The sequence below is a fragment of the Propithecus coquereli genome, unplaced genomic scaffold (assembly GCF_000956105.1).
Source record: "Propithecus coquereli isolate 6110/MARCELLA unplaced genomic scaffold, Pcoq_1.0 Scaffold10, whole genome shotgun sequence".
NCBI classification, from domain to species: domain Eukaryota; kingdom Metazoa; phylum Chordata; class Mammalia; order Primates; family Indriidae; genus Propithecus; species Propithecus coquereli.
Window position 1 is genome coordinate 19,342,277 of NW_012133858.1, and position 16,391 is coordinate 19,358,667.

The window sequence follows — 16,391 nt, forward strand, 5'->3', positions numbered from 1 at the left end:
ATAAAATGAGTCCTAGAAACACTCTCATGGTATGGGCTTCCTTCAAGTGGATGGGGTAGGAGCAAAGGGCCCCCAGAGAGAGTTTAAGGAAGCACAACCATGGTCATAAGAGATGATAGTAAAAAGATTACTCAAAATATTTTTAACAGCTTGTATTTGTTTCCCAAGGCTGCTGTAACAAACTGGGTAGCTTAAAACAACAGAAACCTATTCTCACAGTTCTGGAGGCCAGAAGTCCAAAAACAAGGTGTCAGCAGGGCCATGCTCCCTCAGAAGGCTCTGGGGAAGAATCTTTCCCTGCCTCTTCCACCTTCCCATGGCTCCCAGCAATCCCAACTGCCTCCCAGCAGTTCCTTGGCTTGTAACTCCATCTCACCCATCTCTGCCTCTTTCACGAGGTCTTCTTCCTTATGTGTATGTGTCTATCCTCTTTGTATAAAGCTATCAGTGATTGGATTTAGGGCCCACCCTAATCCAGTATGACTTCATCTTCACTTAACTAATTATGTCTGCAAAAACCCTATTTCCAAATAAGGACACATTCTGAGGTTACAGGTGGACATGAATTGGGGTCGTGGGTCCCTATTCAACTTACTACTCAGGTCTACAGTTTCCATTTGAATAAAAGTGCCATTGTCAAAAGGCATATTATTCTGTCTAGAATATATGAATCAAGTATACTATTGAGAAATTCAATGCACTGTCACACAATTCCATACAAACTTTGTTTCATTTTAGCTGTGAAAATGAATTTTCCCTCTCATGGGCAGGATGCAGAACATCAAAATTTTAAGTAGAGAATCAGAATTTAAAGAAATCCCCCCACATTCTTACAACATAGCTGAAACTTACATATTGCAAAATCTCTGTACTTTCGCACTTGAATCTTTTGCTTTAACCATGATCCAACATGCACAGCAGAGACAGGAATAAGATTATTTAAGAAGGTGCTAACCAAATTAATTCCAGGTTAAATTGTTACTCCTCCAATCTTCCATATTCTGGAAGGAGAAAAGAGAATTATTTCAATTCTTCACACAGTGCTCTGGTCTCATCCTTGACAAGAACCCTCCTGGGCCCCTTTTTTAGCACTTTAGATGAGGGGCAGCTTATTACCTCCTGAGAAAAGCCGCTTAGACTCAGGACAATTTCATTTTAACTACAAATCTGCCCTTAATAAATAGGTTTGATCATCTCTATGCTTCAGTCTAGAAAATGGGGCTCAGAGAGGTACGCAAATTATACAAACACGTGGCGGAAAAGACTGGAAGGGTATATATATCAAAGGTTTTACGTGATTTTTCTTATTTTCTTAAAATGTTACGAGTGCAATGAATTAATTTTTAAAAGCCTTAAATATGGGTCCTTCAGTTCAAGGTTGCTTAGAAAGTGGCAGAGTCAGGACTGGAACCCATTGCCAGACAACTCCTAGTGGGGATGGAATCTTCTAGCCTCCCCCCTAGTGACCCTGAGCTCCCCTCTCTACAGTCCTTCCAGTGTCAGGGCTCCTCTCACTCCAGCTGGGCCTCCACCTCCAGCTGCAGCCCTCATCCAAGAGACTGAGACAGAGCAGAGGAGGCCTTGGCAGGATTGTCCCCCAGGCCTGGGTCCTTGAGTGAGGCTGTCACTGAGGCACCCTCTTGCACCACCTTCCTGTCCGGTGCCCTGAGGGCAGCCACCTTGCATTAGCCTCTGTGTCCCTGGGACTAACACTTTATGAGGAAGTGTCGGAGGAAGGAGACCCAACACCGGGCAGCCTCACTAGCTACGTGATTTGGCCAGAATAAGGTAAGAAGCGCCTCCGCCTGGGATGTGAACGTACAGAGAAGGTGCACGGTGATTATTACCCTAATCAGCGCTGCCGTCACTGTCGCCGAATGTGAGACACTCCCTCCCCCCACCCGGACCAGCGATTGCGCCAGAGCTCCTGCGCGTTAGCAAGCAGGTGACGCCGCAGCTGACGGCCAGCCAGGGCGCGGGTAGGGGTGAGGGGCGGAGGTAAGGGGGATAAGACGGCGTGTTCCCATCCGTGGGGCGAGAACTCTCCCGTGGTCCCCAGCAACAAGGGCGGGGAGACGCCCTCCGTCCCTCCCGCACTCCCTCGGAACGCACACCGGCGAGCGCCGCGTCCTCAGGTGCTCCGGGCTTCCCCGCGTCAACCGCAGCCAGAGCGCCCCCCGCGACGCCGCCATTCATTCCTCCTCCTACACCACAAGCGCAGCGCGGGCCTTCAGGGGCGGGGAACCGCCGGGCGCCGCGGGCACTTTGAGTCGGGATTTCGGTGCCAGCTGCCGGGCTAGGGGTGAGGGTGTCCGCCCCGGCGCGCGCTGCATCCGACCAGTTACTAAGGAGAGACTGAAATACACAGATTCGGGAGACGGAGATACAAGGGCAGGCACTCAGATACAGGGACCAAGCATGGAGATAGATACGGAAAGGCAAAGACACTTAAGACGCAGATGTGGACAAAGACCGTAACACAGCAAAAGAGATATGGGGGCACAGAAACAGAGGATACAGACAGACACATAGAGATAGACTGGCATACAGATAGGCAGAGACAGAAATAAAGAAGGACAGAGACGCACAGACCCTGATGAACTACGTAAGACCCGCGGGCAACTAGGATACAGGAGCGCGCCAACTGCGAGGGCACCATCCACTGGCCTGAGCTCTTTTCCGAGTCCTGCCGGTTCGTGTCTTCCCCACTTTTCACCTGGTACCTGACCCTCCCCCTGCCGCGGTTCCCACGCCGCTCGCCGCTTTCCATTGCCTGCCCTGCTATCGCCTTCCCGCCCAGACGCATCCCGCCAGCTTTCGGTCCACCTCCCCTACAACCCCGCGGCCAGTGCCCCTTACACTCCTCTGCTAGCCAGGGTGTCGGACTCCCGCAGGTACCAGGCTCGATCCCACCCCACCTCCAACCCCGCCTCTCCCCGCCACATCCCGCCCGGTTGGCCAATACAGTTCCCCGGGGGCCATGTGCCGTCCATTCCCCGCCACCGTGAGGGAACCTCCCACTACTGCTCCCTCCTCTCCTTGGCTAGCTGGCCGCGCTGCTGACCCCCGGCCCCGCCTCTTTTCCGTGGCCTGTGCCAGCCCCGCCTCCCCCGCGCCCCGCCCGCGGTGCTCTGCCGCAGTCGGGCGCTCATCGTCATTCAGCTTTCACCGCCGCCGCCGCCCCCGCCCCCGCCCCCAGCCCCCGCCCGGTTCCCGCCACCGCCGCCGCCGCCGCCTGCCCAGCGGCCCGGGAGGCGGAGGCGCGGGGGAGGAGGCCCGGCTTGGCTCCGCAGCCCCGGATGCTGCATGACTTCATCCTTCCGCCGGCTACCCTGCTGAGCTAGGGCCGGTCCGGCAGCTAGCCCGCCGCCCGCGCCCCGCTGCAGTCCCGCGCCCGCCCCGCGCCCGCCATGTCCGAGATCCTGCCCTACAGCGAGGACAAGATGGGCCGCTTCGGCGCAGACCCCGAGGGCTCCGATCTCTCCTTCAGCTGCCGCCTGCAGGACACCAACTCCTTCTTCGCGGGCAACCAGGCCAAGCGACCCCCTAAGCTGGGCCAGATCGGCCGAGCCAAGCGAGGTACGCGGCCCGGGCCCGGAGTCGCCGCCTGACCCAGAAACCCTTCGCCGGGCGCCCCCCGGCTGCCGTTCCCCGCCGAGTGCCCGCAGCTCTTGCCGCAGACCAGCGCAGCCAGCCGCTCTCCGGCCCCGGGCTTGGGGGGGTCCCCGCTGCAGTGTTGTGTCCCCTTCTTCCCCTCTCCCGGGAACACAGTGCCCCGGATTCGATGTTCGCCACCTCTGGAAGCAGAGCCCTGGCACCCGGGCGAGGGGGAGGGGCCGGTAGGGGCATTTGGGGATGCTTGAAGTGGGAGCAGGGGGTGACGGCTGATTCTTAGGAATCAAATACTGAGTCGGTGGATGCTACGAAGAACAAGAACCTTCGGGTCGAGAGGGGCGTCCTACTGGAGAGAGGACAGGGAGGCTGGGGGTTCTGTTGTCCTGCTTGTTTGCATGGGGAGGGAGGTTCTGTTGGTACCAAGATTGGAAGAGGGTTTCAAGCGTCCAGAGGTTTAGGTTGGGGAGAGGGCTGGATTAGCTGGATATTCCGTTTGAGCCCCATTTGAGGAGGGGGTTCTGTTGAAGTGAGGGCTGAAGAAGGGGGATTCCATGAACGAGAGGTCTCTGATCAGCTCAGATAGGGGAAGATTCAGGCCGCGGGAGGGCTTGCAGTGTGTGGAATAGCTGGAGTCTTTGGTAGAGGGGCGTTCCGCCTTAGGGAGGGGAGGGGGTCTGTGGGAGAGAGGCTTGGCAGGAGAGTTCAGATGGAGGAAGACACCGTGGCACAGGGTTCCGAGGGGCGTCGCTGGGCCACTGGCAGTAGCCGCGCGGGGCGCTAGGACTCGGGGCCGATTGTCGCCGACGCCCCCCGAGGCCGCGCGGCTGACGCGCTTTCTCCCTGCGCAGTGGTGATCGAGGATGACCGGATAGACGACGTGCTGAAGGGGATGGGGGAGAAGCCGCCGTCCGGAGTGTAGACGCGCCAGCTCGGGCGGCGGGCTCCGGGCCCAGCCTCGCAGCGGCCAGGAGCGCGGGCTGGCGATGCGGCTGCGGGCGACCCCCGCCCCGGCCCAAGCGCCCGCGGGCGGGGGCTGCAGGGCCGCGCCGCCGCCGCCGCCAGGCACTCCGGAGCTGTCCGCTTCAGCACCACGGCGGCTGCGGTAGCGGCTGCGCGGACCTGCCGGGAGCCCGCCGCCGCGCTCATGCACTTTAGAACCTCGGGCCGCAGCCCCAACCCGCACACCGGAACGGACACAGAGACCCGCGGCCTCCAGCCCCCGGCCCGCCCCCTCCCGCACGGCTCCCCTGCCCCGCCCCCCTCCGGCCAGTCTGGTCTGTGGACCCGGCGGCCGCAGGTGTCGGACCGCGCGCGCCAGGGATGTTTGGCTGCGCATTTGCATGAGCTTTCCACCCACCTTAGCCCAGCCCTCCGGGCCGTTCCTCACCCCCACCCCTGTCTGGCGTGACCCCAGCCTCAGCCTCTTTCTAAGGGACTTCCTCAGCACATTTGTATTTTTATATCCGACTCTTTGTTTACTGGCTCTGCTCATGGTTCTGCCCTCCCCTCAGTCTCGGCCACGCTCTTCTGCGCCTGGCAGATAGGATGGGTGTTGAGGCTGGGGTGGGACAAGCCCCCAATATGGTTACCAACCACATGGCCAGTCTGCCCAGGCCTGACCCCAGGAGGTTCTTTGGCAGACCCTTTCCCCCCAAGGTATCATCACCTTCCAAGGGCCCAGATCTGATTTTACCTGGGACCCCTGCATCTTGCCCCTGGGAACCCACATGGGGACTGCTCTTCACCTTTCGATGACATCTGTGGCCCTGGAGATGTTCTCAACCCAGGGGTGCCCTTTGTAAATGTTCCTCCATCCTCACTGTACCAGGAGTGTGTGAATAAACACAGACCTCCCTGTGTGTGTGTGTGGCGGCTGCTTAGGTCTGCTCAGGAGCCAGGCCAAAATCCGAGGAGGGCAGGTACTTGGGAATCTTAGGTGCATGCTGCTGGTGGGGGAGGGTTGCCAAGTGAAGACAGGCAGGCCAGCCTGGCCTGCGAACATCAGTACAATGTAGCCTCCTTGGGTACATGTACAACCCAAGCAAGACAGATCACCAGTGTTGGGGCTGCAGCTGGGGTCAAAGGCATAAAGCAATCTAGATTCAAAGTCTGAAGCCTCCTGTGGATAAATCCATTTTCGATAAGGATCAGTAACAGGCCTCAAGGAGGGAGTCTCTGAGGCTGGCTGGTGTCCAGAGGGGTTGTGCTGAGCTTTCCCCCAGGGGATGAATCACTGGTGGTTCAATGTGGTGGCAGAGGTTAGGGAACCAGAAGAGATCTGAGGAACCCAAGAAGGAAGCCAGAAACCTGTAATCTAGTTAGATGGGTTTTATTGGTTCATGTGGGTTTGCTCCCACCTTCTATCTTAGGCATGAGGTCCCTGGGAAGTGAGCACCTTGGACCCAACCTCAAGCCCTGAGTCAGGAATTCCAACTACATGAGAAGCCCAGGGCAGAATGGCAGTGACAGCTGGAGGACCATGCTTCTGGCCTCACAGCAGAATGGCACTAAGGAAATCCTCATGATCTGAGTCCTGAAGGAAGCAGGGTGAGGTAGGAGGTCTAGGGGATGAAAGGATCTGGGACCCCAGGGCCAGCTGGGCCACACTGAGCTCTCCACCCTTGTGCATGAGGTAGAGATGGAAGTGGAAACCACTGCTGTAGGTTGCATGCCTCAGGGACCAGCCATAACGGGCTTGAGCATAGTGTCTGGTCCGAAAGTGGGGTGCAGCAGAGGTTATTGAGATGAACCGGCCCCCAGGGATCAGCACCCGGCTCACCTGCAAGACAGACAGAGAAGCCATCGATGAGAAGTCGATCTGCAGATTATGAGAGGTCAGTACTGCTCCAGAGGCCCTCCCGGTCAAACCTCAGGTACTACCCTACATCCAGTAGCTCAGGCTCTCCATGGCAAAGAGTAAGCCATCTTCTCTGCCCCTAGCCATTCCATGGGGATAGAGCTATATTCTAGATAGATATCCTCATTAGTATAGTGGTGGGTAAAAAAATAAAGAAAAGAAAAAAAAGATAAGTAGACAGGTAGGAGGAGCGTGGGAGTGATGTCAGGTGTGGGGAGCACTATTTTCCTATCAACTGTTCACCTTCCCAGTCTGCATCACCTGTCTGGAACCTGGCTGCTACCTCATCCCTATAGCAACCCAGTAGCCAAACATCAGCCTTTGTGCACCTGGCCACTCCAGCCCCCTCTAATGTTGACCCAGCTTAACCCTCCCCTTCATCAGAGAACCACACTCCTAAGGTGACCCACTACCTGCTCCAAACCATGCTTTCTTCTGGCTTCTGAGTTCTTCCAATCTCCTCACCCCCACCTCTTGATCTGACCTTCTCTCTTGTTGCTTCCTCACCTCACTCAACACCTGGTCCACAGTGTGGACACCTTCAGAGGACACATTCCAGGGATCCCGTTCCCCAGCCAGCAGAGCATCCAGTGTGCCCTTCTCGACCACCACATCAAAGGAGCCACTGGGGAAGTTCAATGCCCGCACGTCCATGGTCTCCCAGCGCAGCTTGGGCACATGAGCATAGCGAGCCTGCATGGCAGCCACCACTACTGATGAGTAGTCCACACTGGTCACATCAGGGAAGCCTCCAAGGAACAGCTCATAGCTCAGGGCACTGTTTCCACAACCTGGGGTGGGAAGGGATGCATAGCAAAAGAGCTAGGTTAGCTTTGGTTCTCATCTCCCCTTGATTATCCATCCACTTGGCCCATTTACTCCCAGTCCAAACCCTGCAGTACTGAGAAGAGGTGGCATAGTGCAGAAAAGAGCATGAGCCCTGGCATCACACAGACCTGGGCACAAACCCTGGCTCTATCATTCCTAGCTGTACAGACTAGGGTGAGTTGTTTAAACAGTAGGAACTTGTATTTCCTATTCATAAAAATGAAGAAAACAATACCTAGTATACACAGAGGATGTGATGCACTAAATTTAAGAATTCAAATAGCTGGAGAGCAGCTGAAGGACCTCTGAATTGGGAGTTCAAAGATCTGGATTCTGATATCCCTAGTCACACAGCCATGGAAAATCATTGAACTCTTTGAGCCTCAGTTTCCTCAAACTCAGAATGGAGATAATATTAGCATCATTAGGACCATCATATTATTATTATTAGGAAAATATTATTATTATGATAATATTAGTATTATCCTAATCCCTAACCCTAACCTCTTAGAGAACCTTGGAAGATATCAACCCTGGGAAGGCTTCATGTTAGGAGTTATTCTCCTACTTTGTTTTCTAAGGCAGTGAAGGGGAAACTAGGTGGGGACACACAGTGGAGCTGATCCCTTGTAATTCTTAATGTATGTTTTGAACACTACATATTGGGCTCTGCTGATGAATAAAGTCCCTGCCCTCAAGGAGCTCATGGTCCTTTGTTTTTCCAGTGGGAAGAACAAATGTGTAACCAAGCAGTTGTCACATAACATGATGAGTGTTTCAATAGGGCCAGGCTATGAGAACACATAGGAATGCCCCAATCCCACCTCAGATGGGTCAGCCAAGAGTTTCCAGGCAGCCGACAACAAAGCAGAGTTTTGAAAAACACAGTTTTGACAATTTCCAACATTCTGGTGAGAAGTGCCTGGAATGCAGTACCAAAGAGGGCAGGGTCAGGTTAGAGAGGGGGTGGAGGTTAGACGAATAGACGTGGTTCTACCGCCCAGTAGGTATGACTTCCTCAGAAGATCCAGTGGCCCTCTTCCAGGCCCTCCTGTGGCCAGCCTCAGCCTGAGGACAGGGCTGTGACAGCTCTTGATGCCCTCACGCGGGGATCTCCAACTCCTGGGATTAGGTTGCCTGTAATCCCCATTTGCCTTCCTAAGAGGATCACAGGATCAGCAGTTGGGATAGCCCTAATCTAGCAGGGCTTGGCACCTGGACAGGGCACCCAGAGGCAGCTGGCTGGTCCTCAGCTGCCCCTTCCCATGTTCCTTTTCAAGCCCTGGGGCTCAGGGAGAGTATTATCTCGCCTGGGAAGACCCAACACATGCTTCCCCAAGTTGCAGCCACAAAAGCTCTGATAGATACAGCACCTGGGATGCGGGGTACAAGTGGCTGAACAGGAGACCCTGACTCAGTTCCAGGCTGAAATCCCATTGGGTTCTCTGACTCACAATCCCTTCATTACCCCATACCTGACCTCATATGCCTGCAGAGCTCTGCCCAACTGTGGATAACCCCAAATTTCCTTTCTTTGTTCCCCTTGGTACCCAAGAGAACTTTACCAAAGAGGAAAGGAGAATGAGACCCAAACACTGGGTCGGTTATTCTTACAAAGCAGTGATTTCTGATTCTGTTGCCTCAGTAATGTGGGGCTAGCAACTAAGGTCTAGTTCAGAAGGTCACTGCCTTCCGAGGTGGGGCCTTAGGGAAGCAGAGTCTTGAAGAAATGATCCAAATCCAAGAACACATTACATGGGACCCCGGAGCTATGTGGATGCTAACTCAACACCAAGAGACTGAAATGTTACCCAGAACGCCAGGTCACTCACTTTTAACAGGAAAAATAGCCATCACAGAGACTGGAGTTGAATCCTCTAGTCAGTCCCTTTTCTCTTTATGAGAAATCTAAATTGGAAGCCAAATTATGATTAGAAGATTCCTATGGAGCATGGAGTCAAGCAAGGATAGAGAGTCGGAGAACTATTATGTCATTAAATATGAAATGTCTGATTTTGAATCAAAAGTGCAGTTTATATCTCAAACAAGCAGTACAATTAATCAAAGTATGAGCCTAAACTATTGAAACAATTTTGCTCCCTAACAGTAGCTTGTTTATGCCAGCAGCGAAGAGGCCTATAGAGCCAGTGGTGGTGAAATCGCAAAAAGGCATTTTCCATAGCTCATGGAGAACTGAATATTTTTCCTTGTAAGAAGTGGTCCAAAGCCTGGAAGAAGTGGGAATCAGCTAGCGCAAGGTCTGGTGACTACAGCGGATGACAGAGAGTTTCCGAGTCTAGCCTCTATAGTTTAGGCAGCATTGTTTGTGCCACATGTGGTCGAGTGTTGTCTTACAAGAGGACTGGCCTTTCTCTATTGACCAATCTCGGCTGCTTAATCACAAGCATCCTCATCATTTTGTCCAACTGGTTGCAGCAGACATCTGCTGTAATCGATTGACCAGGTTTCATGAAGCAGATAAAACCATTGCTAGACCACCAAACAGACATCATTAGCTTTTTTGGATGAATATTTGGTTTTGGACTGTGTTTCAGCACTTCATCTTTATCCAACCATTGTGCCAAACGCTTGCAATTGTCAAAAAGAATCCATTTTTCATCACACATAACAATATGGTGTAGAAATTGTTCGCCTTTAGGTCATGACAACAAAGAAAGGAAAGCTTTGAGACGATTTCTCTTCCAATGATTGTTTAATTCATGCAGAACCCATCTATACAGCTTCTAGACCTTGCCAATTTGTTTCAAATGGTCCAATATTGTTAGAATAGTAACATAAAACCTTGCTGCTAATTCACACGTAGGTTGAGATGGATTCGCTTCCACTATAGCTTTCAGCTCATCATTATCCACCTTGGTCTCAGGTCAGCCACATGGCTCATTTTCAATATTAAAATCACCATAACAGAACTTCTCAAACCATCAGCATACTGTGTGTTCGTTAGCCACATCCTTCCCAAACAATTCATTGACATTTTGAGCTGTCTGTGCTGCACTGGTTCCATGACGGAACTCACATTCAAAACTAACATGAATTTTAGTGGCACTTTCCTGCTGAAGAAACTGCCCTACCTTGAACCCCTGCCTGGTGTGTGGTTTCAGAATGTAATGAGGACCCCATCTAAGCTCCAGGATGGTACTGGAGGCACCTCAGGGTGGATACGGTGATGTTGCTCTGTCCCATTGAGGGAAAGTTAGTTTAGTTGTGAATATCACACCAATCATGAGGTTCTCTGCAAGAAAGCGCCACTCCCCACAGCTCTGGCCAGAGTGGCCTCTGGTGAGCAGACAGCCACTGGCCCCTGCCTCTCAGACACTGGACAGGCCTTTGCTGGGGACTCATTTCCCTCCTGAGGTACCTGGCCTTGGGCTGCAGCCCTTTGGCGGGCTGCCCATTGGTCCTAGACTGGGGCCTCCAGGAGTGGCTCAGGCCCCCTCATCCCCCCGCCCCCGCACCGGGTTCAGGCCTTTGCCTTTCTCCTGCCCACATCCCTGTCTTGGCTTGACTGCACAGCTGTCCTCCAGTGCCAGGTGGCTCCTGCTGCCAGTGACCTGGCAAGGAGGTCCCTGGTGATTATAAAACTGTTCAATAAGGAAAATTCAGAATGAAGTGGAAGAAGGAAGAAAGGCACATCCCTACCCCTGAAGGCCACTTCCCTCTAGTCTCCAGTGGGTTGCTAGGCCGTGCTCAGAACGATGCTCTTGCTGCATTCAGCCGTGGGGCCTCGGTCTGTCCCAAGTCTGCTCTTTTCCTCATGTGGTAATGGATGTCTCTGGACAAAAACTTCTTTATATAAAAATTTAAAGTCATGCTTTAATGTCTTAGTCCATTTGGTGTCTTATAACAAAATACCATAAACTGTGTGGCTTATAAACAGCGGAAATCTATTTGTCATAGTTTTGGAGGCTGGAAGCCCAAGATCAAGATACTGGCATTAATCCCATTCTCGAAGACTCCACCCCCATGACCTAATCATCTCCCAAAGGCCCCACCTCCTGATACCACCACTTTAGGTGGGGGGATTTCAACATATGAATTTTGGGGAGACACAAACATTCAAAACATAGCATAATATATTATAGAGCTAACAATTGCAGAGTGCCTCTGATCAAGCTCAGCATTCCAAGTCAAGGCACATATGTGAAGAGCAAGGTGGGCTTTGATACCCACAGCCCTGACCTTGGGTGAGCAGCCCCGCAGGTCTCTTCCTTCTGCAGGCACGTGCAAGGGTGGGCCTCCTCTAAGGGCCTCCCCACTGCACTCAGTCCTCTCCACGGGACCACGGCAGGGGCTAGGGGTGACCCACCAGGCTGGGGAAGAGGATAGCAAAGGGATAAAACCCCAAAAGTGGCAGCAGGATGGGGGAGGTTTCCCCACATGCCCAATGTGTGTTAAAAAACAGACTCCCTATATCTGCCTGAGAGAAATAAAAACATACAACCCCCTCAAAAAAGAAAACACGAAGGCCGGGCGCGGTGGCTCACGCCTGTAATCCTAGCACTCTGGGAGGCCAAGGCGGGCGGATTGTTTGAGCTCAGGAGTTCGAGACCAGCCTGAGCAAGAGCGAGACCCCGTCTCTACCAAAATAGAAAGAAATTAATTGGACAGCTAAAAATATATAGAAAAAATTAGCCGGGCATGGTGGCGTATGCCTATAGTCCCAGCTACTTGGGAGGCTGAGGCAGTAGGATTCCTTGAGCCCAGGAGTCTGAGGTTGCTGTGAGCTAGGCTGACGCCATGGCACTCACTCTAGCCAGGGCAACAAAGTGAGAATCTGTCTCAAAAAAAAAAAAAAAGAAAACACGAATTTTTGACTTATCCACGGTTCCAAGAAAATTGCTCAAAAAAAAAAAAAAAAATTGGAAGATAATCACAAGCCAAAACATGCATTTGAAAGACTGAGGATGTACCTTCAAATAAAAACAAAACAAGACGTGTCAAAGTGAAATGTCAGAGATATCAACCATCAAACTTAGTACTTAAGGAAATTAGACATTTCATAGTTAATAACCTAATATAATGATGGCAAAGCAGGAATAGCCATCCATATGCATTCACCTGCCATGAGGATATTTTAACTGTAGGGACCTGAAACACAAGTCCTTAGGCAGGGCATTCTGTTCTCTGAACAGTCCTGGATAAACTGCCTCTCTGATCCCTATTTTCAATAATAATGATAGCTAAGAGTCACTGAACACCAGGCACTATGCTAAGCATTTTATAAGAATTATTTCAGTTTATTTTTGCAATAGATTCATATAAAAGATACTATTATTACCATTCCCATTTTCTAGATGGGAAAATTGAAGAAAGTAAGAAACTTTCCCAAGGTCACAGTGGAAAGGCCAGAATTTGGACCCACGTGTGTATCACTCCAGAACCAGAACTCTTCAACCACTGTGCTCAACTACCTCCAGTTTTCTAGAGGCCCACTCACCTCCAGCAGTGACAGTCCATCTTTAGCTATATCAGTATGACTTTTAGGCTGTAATTCAGAATGTTATCTTACCAGTTTCAACAGAGTTCTAGATGCCTCTCTTTTTTTTTTTTTTGATACAGAGTCTCACCCTGTTGCCAGGGCTAGAGTGCAGCAGAATCATCATTGCTCACTGCAACCCCAAACTCCTGGGCTCAAGCGATCCTCCTACCTCAGCCTCCCAAGTAGCTGGGACTACAGATTCAGACCACGACACTGGGCTAATTTCTCTATTTTTAGTAGAGATGGGGTCTTGCTCTTGCTCAGGCTGGTCTTAAACCCCCGAGCTCAAGCAATCCTTCTGCCGTGGCCTCCCAGAGTGCTAGGATTACAGGTGTGAGCCACCGCACCTGGCCTAGATGCCTCTCCTCACCCATCTGTGTGGTACAGCAAAAGTATTATAGAAGCTCGCATCAGAAGGCAACTTTACTTCACCACTTACTTGCTGCGTGACAGTAGTGGACACTGTTGGTGCTCTAACCAGATCCCCTCGGAGTCCTTTTACCAATTTTGTATGTCCCAGTTTTGGTGTGTGTTTGCTTCTAATGGTTTGCATGTGTGACTTTTTAGGCTGAAAATATCCTCAGGGAAACTTTTGCCTGAGATCACAATCTTGCTTGGCGTCTTCCCTTTCCCTGTTACCCTAATCTCTTACCAAGTCTCCTGGGAGCACTTTCCTAACAAATGACTTACACATGAATCCTCATCTTAAGGATTTGCTTCTGGGTCACCTGACCTAAGAAAATGACCTACAGCAAGTGTTGCCAAAATTTAGCTTGGCACTTGTTTTTGTAAATAAAGTTTTATTGAAACATAGCTATTCTCATTCACTTTTGTATTATCTGTAGCTGCCTTTCCACTACAACAGCAGAACTGAGTAGTTGTGAGAGGGACTGTATAGCCTGCAAAGCCCCAAATATTTACTATTTGGCCATTTTCAGAAAAAGTTTACAGACCTATAATCTAGAGTAAGTCTCTTAATACTTATGACTCATCTTTAGGGGATGTCATAAGACTTGAGTAAGTTAGAAAGGGCCCATCACATTTCCTGGCACTTACCAAGTGCTCAACTTATGTTTGTCGAGGTGGGAAGTAACATAAGGTACTCAAGTTGTAGGTCCTGTTCTTAGATCTTGAGGATCATGCCTAGAAAGTTTTCTCTTTTGATTTTTAGAAGTTTCACCTCTCCTATCCAGAAAAGGATACCTCCCAGTCAAGCAGAATTTAAGATGGTATTACTCTGACAATCACCAGCATAAAAATCAGCTGTAGAGTTTATTGAAAATATAGATTCCTGGGGCTCACCTTAGACCACTCCTAGAATTATAATTTCAGGGTGGGGTTGAGTTTTCCAGGTGATTTTCATACACACTAAAGCTTGAAAAACATACATCTATGGTAAATCTATAAATGAATGCAATGGTTTAACATGACAATGTTAAAGAAAGTGTTTACCTGTGGGGGGAACAGATTTAGGGAGGACCACACAGAAATTTTTGAATGTAATTTTCATTTTGCCAGGCATTTTTCTAGGTTATCTTTCACACTCGTTCAATCATCCTAAAACTCAATAAACAAGTCGTCTTATTTCTTTAAGGCTGAGAAAATGGAGGCACAGAAATTTACCTATTTTGTCCAGGATTACACAGCCAGTATAAGCTGAGCCAAGATTCCAATATAATTAGCTGCCTCCCGAGTTCAGATTTTTTTGTGTGTGATATACAGTCACACACTGTGACTGTATACTGTCACAGTATACAGCCGGGGGATATACTGTCCCCCGGCTAGAGTGCAGTGGCCTCATCATTGCTCACTATCACTCCAAATCCTGGGCTCAAGCGATCCTCTTGCCTCAGCCTCCCGAGTAGCTGGGACTACAGGTGTGCGCCACCACGCCTGGCTAATTTTTTCTAATTCTTGTAGAGATGGAGTCTCGCTTTTGCTCAGGCTGGTCTTGAACTCCTGAGCTCAAGCAATCCTCCGGCCTCAGCCTCCTAGAGTGCTAGGATTACAGGCGTGAGCCACCACGCCGGGTCCAGAGTTCAAGTTCTTAACCACCAAGTTACACTTCCTTTTTAGTCCTAGTCATGTGCTATTTCTCAAACTAAGCAGAATAGACACACACATTCGACTTGTTATTTATACCTTATATATACACTGTATTATAGATGTCTTTTATATTTATTAAATACTTCACTTAAACATATAAAGGCTTTTACAAAGAGCAAAAATAAAAACTATAACTGGAAGGAAACCTGTTACTCATTCAAACTTCACTAGAGCCTTCAAGGCTCACACAGTGGTAGAAAACCCCAAGAAGGCATTTGGACTTAGAGACCCACGTTGCGTCTCACCACTTCCCTTTGCGGAGTCGCGCAGATCTCGGCTGCTATCTCCCCTCCGACCTCAGAGGGCGCTTTACTCACCCTCACTTCACAAGAGGCATAGGACTAAGTTTCAGTTAGGGGTCTGAGAGTGGTGAGACGATAACTGTCCAAGGTGACTCTCTCTGTCGGTCCCAGTACCCATGGGACCAAAAGAAAAGCTCTAAGCATTGTGCTCGAGGGGCCTGCACATGCCTTATCCGACTTGAACTTGCAGTCCCATTTCTAGAACTGAATCTGAAGCTCAGAACAGGTTCATAGCCTGTTCTAAGTTATACAGTCAATTAGCGCTGGGACTTTAAACTAGGTCCTCCGAGTTCTCCGGTGCCCGAGGCTGCCTCCCGAGGGCCCGCGGACCGACAATCTCTAACTCGTGTTTGCCCTAGCTAAATACAGCCAGGATTCTGAAGGTATCGGATCTTGGCTCCGGACTCGGGCGTCCTCTAAGAGAGGTAGACAGCAGGAAAGCGGACGGGGCCAGGCCCAGGCGGAGCCGATCCTGGCAACTCCACCTGGGTAGGGCAGCGCCGGGACTACCCACCTAGCACGAGAATACGGTCCTCGGGCCGTAGCTCCGGCTCTAGGAGGGCACGGAAGGAGGAGAAGTCCCCGAACCATTCGTAGGGGGCAGAATCGGCTGCGTCTCGGTAGCGCTGATCCCAGTACTGCACCTCTCGGTACCAGCAGTTTCGCTCGGGTAACTCCGGCTGGGGAGCCGTGGCCCCTGGAGAGGCCATGCTCTCAGCAACCCGGCAGCCAGAACACCCAGCCTTCCTAGCCAATCCAGATGGCGGATATGGGAGGCGGGAACCTTTTGTCTCCGCCCACCGCCTGCAGTTGCCCAACACAAACACGTGGAACTTCCGTCCTCTGCTAAGCGCACTTGGAAAAGTCCTCCGGCTACGAAAACGGTAGCGTCCAGACCCTGAATCCTCCGGCCTTACTGCCCGCTCGTTTCCTAGGGCCACATTCACAGTGTGGGACTCATTCGGGCTCTTCACTGTGGTCTCGTACATTTTCAACGTGAACTGCTCCTCCCGTTAAGAAATCTGAAAATTAGTGAAAGATTCATTTTTTTCCAAGTCGTTTTTGAGTACCCAAAAATATCTAAGGGGAGGCTCGGACAGGGCCTTTTTTCTCCAAAAGAGACAGCACGAACCCTGATATTCCCAATACAGGCGAAATGGGATGCTGGGTTTGGCGGGGTGGG

General features: G+C 51.1%; 2 protein-coding genes across 3 annotated transcripts in view; one reads left to right on the forward strand and one right to left on the reverse strand.

Moving 5' to 3' along the window:
- Positions 1 to 15,958, reverse strand: part of ECE2 (endothelin converting enzyme 2) — a 34,942-nt gene extending 18,984 nt beyond the window's left edge. Inside the window, exons 1-3 of one of the 2 annotated variants that reach the window (XM_012642140.1) lie at positions 15,723 to 15,958; positions 6,980 to 7,263; positions 5,928 to 6,394 (exon numbers count right to left, since the gene is read on the reverse strand). In XM_012642140.1, the coding sequence (XP_012497594.1) occupies positions 6,107 to 6,394; positions 6,980 to 7,263; positions 15,723 to 15,918 (768 nt within the window). In that variant the 5' untranslated portion in view covers positions 15,919 to 15,958 and the 3' untranslated portion in view covers positions 5,928 to 6,106. Of the gene's footprint in view, positions 1 to 5,927; positions 6,395 to 6,979; positions 7,264 to 15,722 lie in introns of those variants that run through there. The other variant, XM_012642114.1, reaches the window with a different exon arrangement.
- CAMK2N2 (calcium/calmodulin-dependent protein kinase II inhibitor 2) lies at positions 3,244 to 5,474 on the forward strand. The gene is made up of 2 exons (XM_012642151.1): positions 3,244 to 3,579; positions 4,464 to 5,474. Exons 1-2 carry the CDS (start codon positions 3,411 to 3,413, stop codon positions 4,532 to 4,534), a joined length of 240 nt encoding a protein of 79 aa, XP_012497605.1. The 5' UTR covers positions 3,244 to 3,410; the 3' UTR covers positions 4,535 to 5,474.
- Positions 15,959 to 16,391: the final 433 nt, after the last annotated feature.